The following is a 9,520-nucleotide window of genomic DNA, read 5'->3' as shown; positions in this document are numbered from 1 at the left end:
CACTTAATTATAATTTTTTTTTAAAATAAAAAAATTACAAACTTTTTATAATTCAAATCTAAATAAATTTCACTTCCAAAATGATGTTAAACTCAAGATAATTCAAAATAATAAAAAAAAGTACAATGTATGGTATCTTTTAGGATTTATAAGATAATAAATTAATAAAAATAAAATTAGGTGGATTGGTGGGACTCACCACAGATTCAATCCCAATGAACCGGGTTGAAAGTTGACCCACATAAAAAAAAATATTTTTTTAACTCAATCCGGTCTGAACCTGTGGTGAGTCAGATTAACTCACGGAGGGTAATCTATTTTGACCACTATAATATTATGTTAAAAACTAAATTTTAAATTTAATTTAATTTTATAAAATAAAATTTATATTCATTTATATATTATAACATCGTGGTATTTATTACTTGTCCATATACATCTTCAATGTCTTCCTTTTACTCCTCACAATACTAGTTTGTAATGATTTATCACATTTCCACCCACACGACCTAACAAGTTGCCTTTCTTGTTTACAATATTTTTTTTTCATTATTTTTATAATTCTAACCCATATGGTGTTATAGTGGGGGATTAGGGATTCACACCTTAATCAATGGATTATCCACAGTTTTTTATCTTAAAAAAAAAACTTCACGTGTACTTTAACTGATAAAAAGTTATTATAATGTTATTAAAATGTAAGGAGGTCGAAGATAAGTTAATTAATGTGAAACTTCTGGTTTACCCCAAACACAGTGGAAGGAAGAAGGATTGTGCAATCGATATGGAAGTAGCACGCATGAGCATGTAAGGATGTTAAAGTTTTTGAGCATTAAATTTATGGGTAGAAGAAGTTGGGAAAAGTTGATAAGGAAGAAGGTGGTTGGTGCATGTTGTATCCTCTGGTGAGGAAAATTTGTTGTGTTGTGAATGTGTGAAGAAGCATTGGTTATTTAATTTGGAAGAAAAAGTGTAATGAGCATGTTGTTGTTGTTGTTCCTTTTAGTGAAATCACACATTTCTTAATAGTGAAGCTGCAAACTACAGATAGGAAAGAAGGCAAAAAAGCTGTTAGATGTCATTATCAAAGGCTTAAAAAGGTGTGGGTAGAAGAGATGGCAATTGAGAGTTACCTCTCTATCATCCATGACCTTAATTATATCTCACCACTACTACCACAGCGCAGCGTAGCGTAGCATAGCATAGCATAGCATAGCATAGCATCCATCTCTAGATTCATTAAACAACTTGGAAGAGCTTCACTGAGGAGAAGGTTGAGGATTTGGTTGAACTTGAGTTGGAGTTCGTAACAAGCCCTTATTAGTGTACACACATTTTGATTTCTTTGTGTTTGTGGGGCTAAAAAACGACCAAAACAACTTTAATCTCTTCTCTGACCACACTCTGTCTCGCTTTGCAGAAGCATCAGCAAGCACTCATAGGCTACACAGGTACCGTTTTCTTTTTCTCTCCCTCCACCTATTCTATTCTATTCTTTCTTCCAACCCCATGTGACATCTCCTTAGCTCAAATCAAAAGCTGGATCACTCACACACTTCAATGTCCTATTATAGTTTCTGTTTTTACCCTCCCAGTACCACCACTTCAACTCATTGAAACTTTAAATAAATCTTCATACCCTTCACAAAATTTTGGGATGCTCACGTAAACAAACTCCAACAATCTTCTAATTTACTCTCTCCTTTTACTCCCAAGCTCTGTCTAGAAAAAAACCAGACACGTGAGTCAGTCACCAAGAAAGCCTTTACCGATTAACTTTTTTTTTTTTTTTTTCTAGTATGTTTCAATCCGTTTTGCTAGTGTTATCGGATAGGGAATCTAATGAGGTTGCAATTGCAGGTTTTGGTATTTTTGGGATCAGCAGCAGTGGCAGAAGCAGAAGCAGAACACTCTCCGCAGCTGCTGATGAAGGCTCAACAAGTAACCAGTGTTAGGAGTGTCAGGAACTAAACAGAACCAAAGAGTACTACAATACTGGCATGCCAAGTACCAACCTCAACAAAACCTACAAGGAAAGGAATCTGAATCTCGGGCTGTAGACACGAGAATCAAAAAGGGAGAGGAGGTATTTTGAGCGTATAAAGTGGGGGTGTGGAAACTGCAAAGAGGGAGTAGCTATGCAGAAGGCAGAGTAGAGAAGCTGAGGAATGGGGATGAAGAGCACTGGGGGAGAGATTGTTCAAGTCCAAGGAGGGCACATTGTTCGGTCCACAGGTAGAAAAGATAGGCACAGTAAGGTTTACACTGCAAAGGGTCCTCGTGATCGCAGGGTTAGGCTCTCAGCGCACACAGCAATTCAGTTCTACGATGTTCAGGATCGCTTAGGGTATGACAGACCGAGCAAGGCCGTGGACTGGCTCATAAAGAAGGCCAAGAATGCCATTGACAAGCTCGCTGAGCTTCCTCCGTGGCACCCTACTGCCAACGCTGCAGATGCAGAGAACAACCATACCAATGCAGGGTCTAGTGACATGGGCATTGCAGAACAATCAGAGTCTTCTGGTTACAATTTTCAGCTGCAACGGCAATTAGGTGAGGACCATGATAACCACCATTCAGTTTTCATCCCTGCACCTATTGACACTGATGCAATAGCCTTCTTTCCCACAACCACTGCCACCTCCTCCATCAATTTCCCAACCTACCCTCCTGACATAATCTCAAGAACCAACAACTCCACTGAGGATCTTGGCCTTTCTCTCCACTCCTTCCAAGACCCTGGCCTGATTCATGGCCAGTCCCAAGCAGATGCAAACCAAACACAAACACCTTCCAATCACCAAACCCTCTTTTCTGGCTCAACTCAAGTGGGGTTTGAAGCCAATTACCCCAGGATTCTGACTTGGAACAATGATGCAGGCACGGATATGAACAGAACTGGGTTCATGGTCAACTCACCAGCGCTTCTAGGCCAAGGTGGTTCTGCTGCATATTCCCAAAGGGGGACCCTTCAGTCCAGTTTCTCACCATCACTTCGTCCTTGGAGTGACATTCCCATGGCTTCTTCCTCAGAACATCACAAGTCACAGCCAATTCAACAGGCTTCCATCTTTGGCAGCAGGTTTCTGTCTGATGCATTGCCAGGGTTCTGCATCCCAGCTAGAATTCAAGGCGAGGATGGGAGCCACGGTGTTGGTCCCGACAAGACATCGTCTTCTTCTCCTAATTCTCATCATCGAACACAAACGTGAACTGCTCAATGCTGCACCGTTCCTTATTTATCAAGTACTTTGCTGATTATCCATTTCTCTTTTCTTGGACAGTTATGGTAAACATTCAGAGAAGGAAAAAGGAAAGGGGAAAGGGACCACTTTATGTGATTTGTGCTAACATGTCATCTTTTTGTTTTTAATGGAAGAAAGAATGAAAACCGATCAAAGTCATTTCCCATGCAAAGCTGCAAATTCAGTAACAAAGTTATTGCCCTCACTGACTATTATTCCTTTTTAAATTCTTCTCATGGATCTTGCTATGCAGGAGCATTGTATACCAGACTTGAGAAAACGTGGGAAGATTAAGATGGAAACCTTTTGAATGATCTACACAATTTGTCTGGTTGGGTTCAGCTTTTTTATGGCTTTCTTTCCCCTCCTCATTGGAGCCATCACGTTGCTGCTTTATATATCTTTTAACAAAAAGGATATTTATGTATTATGCATTATGCATTATTTCTACGTGACACTTTGCTCAATTTATATCACTTTTAAGTTGGATTTCGTGGTTTGTAACTGATATGGCCTCGTTAATGTCGTCGAGAATAGCATAGTTCTTCTGATATAAAGTGAACACAAGAGGTTTATGTCGATTTTTATCCCCAAAAGCATTTAAGATCCTACCTGTTAAAAGCAAACACAAAGACAACGTCTTCTTCAACTTTAGAGCCAACCACAAAACTCATACCTCCCTACACATCACATAAAACAGAGAAGCCAAAATCACCTACCTCACAACATATCACCCTACCAACCTCTAACAAAATCTCTGTCCCTAAATTAGCTCCATCAATTGCAGAAGATCCAAAAACTAACATCATGTCCAAGCTATACTTATCACATTCACCACTCTGTCCATAATGAATCACTTTTGCCTATAAACATTCAAGCCAAAACCCGCATGTTATCTTTTTGTTAACTTGACATTGCTTCCATCCTAAAAATACTTACTGTCGTTACCAAAAAAGTAGTCTTTATGCTAATGTGTTTCGTTGCATAGGTAGCTTTGCCGTGTGGATGCTAAGAGGCATTTAATAGGCTACATAAGCACTTAATGTGCTAAATTAGGCTCTATTAAATGGAGTTTTTGATAGATTAGAGGATGAGAAAGAGAGCATCGCAGTGAGATTTTCCAAAGTCAAATATAATAATTGCGTACACAACTTTGACAGATGAAAGTAATGCCACGTCAATGTGCGAAATTCCTCTGCATTCTTTCTTTCTTAGCTTCGTAGGCATGAATGGCATAAACCAACTGTGGATAAATAATGAGTGTAGTTTATGTTTCATTTTTAAGTATAATAAGAACAAAAGAAATTATCGTCTTTGTGTGATTACAACTTTAATTATATTAATATTTTCTTAATGATTAATATATAGTTAATGATTTGTTTAGTATCTAGTTTGTTTTATATGTTTATTGCAGGAAAATATTAAAGATTTTAAACTTATTAAAAAAAGGAATGAAAAACCTTCTCCAATTTTAATACATGTGATAATTACTAAACTGTGTCTATCCAACTACTAATGGATTTCAATCAAAATTAGTAAAGTTAATGCCTTCATATTAATTTTGTAATTTTTTTCTTCTAAAGAGAAAATATACCAATACTTATTTTACTAAACTAATTATATAAACTAATTATTTATGTATGGAATATTGCGATTACTTTTATGAGACAGCCATATAAACTATTTATATATTTGTTTGAGTTTCCTATTCAAACTATTTGAAATCTAATTAGATAAATGTTAAAAGTGTAAGAAAGTGAAATAAATTTGAAAGTAGGGGTTTCAGACTTTAAATAGCTATGTATTGTTTGGGTACTTTTAATGTTATTGCTCTTATTAATATCATAACATCGATTCGGATATATATATATATATATATATATGGGTTTGTTATTCGTATCCTATTTTTTCAATTGGTACATTTTAATAATTTGAATCGGGTTTCAGTAGATAAAAATACTTTTATATATTAGGGATTATTAGTTTTAAGGTTAAGAGTATTTTAATAATTTTCATTTTCAAAACTAAAAAAAGAAACTTCTAAACCCTTACTCACCTCTGTCATTCTTCTCAATCCTTTCTCTTTCATATCTTTCACTCCAACCTTTTCTTTGTCATCACTACTGTATCCCCAATTGAAAAAATAAGAAACACTTGCCTAACCTCAATTCACCTTCCTCACTTATCCAATTTGTTTATCTCTCATCTCCATACTCTCCCTCAGCCACACACAACAACCCGCGACGCCGCAATTTGTTGCTCTTGCTTTGTTCGTTCATTTGTTTTCCACTTTAATAACAAAATAATTGATGATGTTGATGTTGATTTTTGATTGGAAAACTGTGTTATATATTTCCCCTTCTTTTCCCTTCTGTCACTTTCAATTGGGAATTATTTGCCATACAATACTTCTCCTCTCAATCTCCTTTTTTTTTTACCAATGTTATTTTCTATATATGATTTTGAGTTTGGCACCTTATTTCACTAGTTTGTTCTTTCATTCGGACAAAAGGTTGAACTTTTACCAAAATGGTTAGTGGTTGTGTTGAGTTTCTAATTGTGCTCTTCGACCATATGCTGTTGCGTTTGCTTTGTGTTGGTTATTGGTTGCTCCTTTGTTGTAGCATTTTATTCACTTTTTAATCTGGAAAATTTTTGGTCATGCTTGGTTTGGTTCACTGTTGTGTAATGATTTTTTTTTCTGCTTGAAATTCAGAACTTTTGACTGTCTTTATATTCCCAACTAAATTGTACTTAAGCTCAATTAAACTACGCTGGTTATTAGTAATTTGGAGTAAAGTTGTGTTTGCATGCCTTTTTTTCTTCCTCCTGATTGAGTTGAATTGAGCCTAACTTTGCATATGTTGTGCTTAGTTGTTGACGAGTGTTACATAGCATGTGCCTTGCATTAATACAAGAGATTGGCTGTGTTGCGTAATAAATTGTTAACATACAACTTTCTTAAGTTTTTATGACAACAAATGATATAGACAAGATGAAAAAAGAATGTGATATAGGACTTGCTAAGGAAAAGATTACCATCTTGCCATAGTTGATTTAGTCATGTGTTGGAGAAGACCAATAAATGCCCTCAATGATGAAGTGTTTAGTTGATAAAGCCATGAGTGATAATGTAATGAATAAAGGAAGTGAAAAAAAACAAGGAATACTATAAAGATAAACCATTAAAAACGATAAAGATCTAAATGACCATTTTGAAAATTTAGATTTTAGCCAGTAGTTCAAGTGCTTCAGGAAAAGTTTCACTTGGAGGGGAGAAGTTCGGAACACTCAAGGCCTAAACATCCTGGGAGCAGAGGTTGAGAATAAGGATTCAGAAAAGAGACCAATGCTCGTTCACTTTCGAATGTTTCAAATTGATAAACATATTTTCATTTCATTTATGTAAAAAGAATAAAAATATTCTAACAAATTACAATCTTCTAGATTTGAGCAGATTGCAAAATATTAAGTAGTTTCCAAGAAGAAATACATTGATATACCAACTAATTAAAAATCAATCAAAAATTAGTAAAGTAGTCATAATGAACCTGTTGCTCTCAATTGGACCAAAAAATTACTTTCCAAAGTAAATCACATCATGGAAGTTTATTTTAACAATTTACATCTCCAAGTTGTTTGGTCATTTATCATTTGCCCCATAAGTGAAATTAAGAAAAATAAAGCGCACTGAATTTCAAATTGGAATTTAAACTTAATAAATTTGTTATCATTATGCTCATAGTTTAACTTCCACTCCTTTCATTTCTACGATTTTATCAAAATTATAAACATGATATTGTTATTCTAATTTATCATTTGCCACAAAAGTGAAATTAAGAAAAACAAAACGCACTGAATTTCAAATTGAAATTTAAACTTAATAAATTTGTTACCATCACGTTCATAGTTTAACTTCTAGTCCTTCCATTTCTATGATTTTATCAAAATTGGTATTAAGAAACTAAATGTTTTGCAACTATTATGGGTTGATGCTAACGTCTCGTGGGGGTTTCTTGTTTTTTTTTTAGTTTTGAAATTATTGTAGACTTTAGCTTTTTACAAATTTAATAACAATCAGAAGAGAAAAGATATAACACAGTCCTCCAATCTAAAATCAACATCATCAATTATTTTGTTATTAAAATGGAAAACAAATAAATGAACAAAGCAAAAGCAACAAATTGCAGTGTCGCAATTTGCTGTGTATATGGATGTGAGAGAAGATGAAGATGAAAGAGAAACAAATTAGATAAATAAGGAAAGTGGATTAAAATTAGGTAAGTGTTTCTAATTTTTTTAGTTGGAACTATTAGAGATGAAGACCTTAAAACATATAATTCATAATATATAAGAGTATTTTTATCTATTGAAATCAATACACTTTACTAGAATGTACCAACTGAAATTAGCAAATCCCATATATATATATATATATATATATATATATATATATATATATATATATATATATATATATATATATATATATAATTTTATATATCTTTTAGTCTAATATATTAATACAAATAAATTTACTAAATATTAAATTCCATTAATTTTAATTATGATGGTAATATTGTATTAACGAGTAAACTTAAAATTTAATTTAATTTTAAAAAATAAAAATAAAATGAGAGATTGACTCACAGGGTTGTGATTTAAATGCTGATCCTATCTAGCTAGAATCTTAGTTATGATAACTTCACCTAAAGAGGCATGAATCTGTTACCCTATAAGATTATAGGACGGCAGAAGACAAACAAGTTGCTGCCACGTTTTGTCACAATTTTGTATTACCCTCAACTTATTCATAAGTATAAACTAACATCATACTGTCATTCATTGCTGAGAATTTTGTTTTCATGGTTATCAGCTTCCCGTTACAGTTGTGACATCATGTAATTGCTTCTTTTCAAAGAGCCTCTATCTATGACTGCTTTTCTTCTCATCACATTGTCGGTTTGGGGTTGCCAGAAATTTAGTCCAAATCATAGAATAAAACAAAAGTTAAATGTAGATTTATATAGGTTTATATACATTTAATATATCTATTATCATGGTAAGAATGATACCTAAAACAAATTAACAAAATTGTAAAAATTTAATGCAAAGTGGATAATATCTTAATATTTTACATAAACAAATATTTTTTGAGATATGTGTAAGAAAAGTTATAATATTTAAAAAATGCAACATGAAATAAGTATGTTTGTTCATGTTCTTAAATTTTTGTTAATATAAATGTATTTCTAAAATATATTTCTTGATCTAAAAATCTTTTGTATTGCATAATTCAAAATATATTTGTTAAATAAACATCGAATTGTGTAATTTAAAATACATTTTTAAATAAAAAATTCAATATAAATTACATAATTTAAAATTTAATTGAAAAAACTTAATATATTTCGAAATTTATAATTAAAAAAATTATATTACCAAATCCGGAAAACAAACATACAAAAGAAAATGAAAAAGATAAGCAGCCAATGGGTTGAATAAGACGAGGGCGAGCGGGGTGTGGCTGCAACAACATGGAAGAAGAACAATCTGTTAGAGAGAAATAGAAAAAGTAGAGTTTTATTTAATTTCATTAAGGGTAGAAAGATCTTTTGACAACCCATATGGGTGCAGCTAGAAAACATGTGGGTGAGGAAGAAACTGCCATTAAACTTTTTTATGATATGTGGGCTTCTGGCCTTTTATCAATTTATTTCAATATTTATACCTTCTGTCTATAAACTGTTTTCGGAATTTATATTTAGTGCTCAATAAATAGAACAATATTATGCAAAACGAATATGATCAAATTAGTTAAAATCCATGCATTACATAAATAATAAGTTCTTTTACCAAATTGATGCAATTTTATATCTTTTTGAAAAGGACCAATTTTACAAATTTTTTGCATTTAAGTAAATTATGCTTGAAAGTACAATTTCAAAAATAAAGAAATTATACTCCTATCTCACTCTGTTCAACATTTTATTTTGTATCAAATTGTTCAGGTCACTTTTCTTTTTTCTTTTCTCTCCCACCTCCTTTCATTTACAACTTTTTCTATTTTTTCTCTTTTATCAGCTTTGTTGTTTTTCTTCAATTTCAAACTTCCTTTTCACATAATTCAACATTTTTCTTTTCAAGTTGCTCATGCCACTTTTTTTCTTTTATTTTCTTTTTCACATCCTTTTATTTCCAACTTTTTCTATTTTCTCTTCACAGACCACAGTATTTTTTTTTTAATTTCAAACTTCTTTAATACACTATTCAAC

At 32.7% G+C, this 9,520-nt stretch overlaps 1 protein-coding gene across 3 annotated transcripts; it reads left to right on the top strand.

Moving 5' to 3' along the window:
- The first annotated feature begins 809 nt into the window (after positions 1-809).
- Positions 810-3,826, top strand: LOC106778614 (transcription factor TCP4). Of its 3 annotated transcripts, XM_014666593.2 has the most exons (3): positions 810-1,451; positions 1,861-3,246; positions 3,499-3,826. In XM_014666593.2, exon 2 carries the CDS (start codon positions 2,169-2,171, stop codon positions 3,210-3,212), a length of 1,044 nt encoding a protein of 347 aa, XP_014522079.1. In that variant the 5' UTR covers positions 810-1,451; positions 1,861-2,168; the 3' UTR covers positions 3,213-3,246; positions 3,499-3,826. The 3 variants fall into 3 exon arrangements, with proteins under 3 accessions (XP_014522079.1, XP_014522077.1, XP_014522078.1); XM_014666591.2 differs by having other exon boundaries at positions 811-1,451; positions 1,861-3,826; XM_014666592.2 differs by lacking the exon at positions 810-1,451 and adding an exon at positions 1,483-1,741 and having other exon boundaries at positions 1,861-3,826.
- The last annotated feature ends 5,694 nt before the right edge of the window (positions 3,827-9,520 follow it).

This window comes from Vigna radiata, unplaced genomic scaffold (genome assembly GCF_000741045.1).
Source record: "Vigna radiata var. radiata cultivar VC1973A unplaced genomic scaffold, Vradiata_ver6 scaffold_23, whole genome shotgun sequence".
Lineage (NCBI taxonomy): Eukaryota > Viridiplantae > Streptophyta > Magnoliopsida > Fabales > Fabaceae > Vigna > Vigna radiata.
This window is presented reverse-complemented; position numbering and strand designations above follow the sequence as displayed.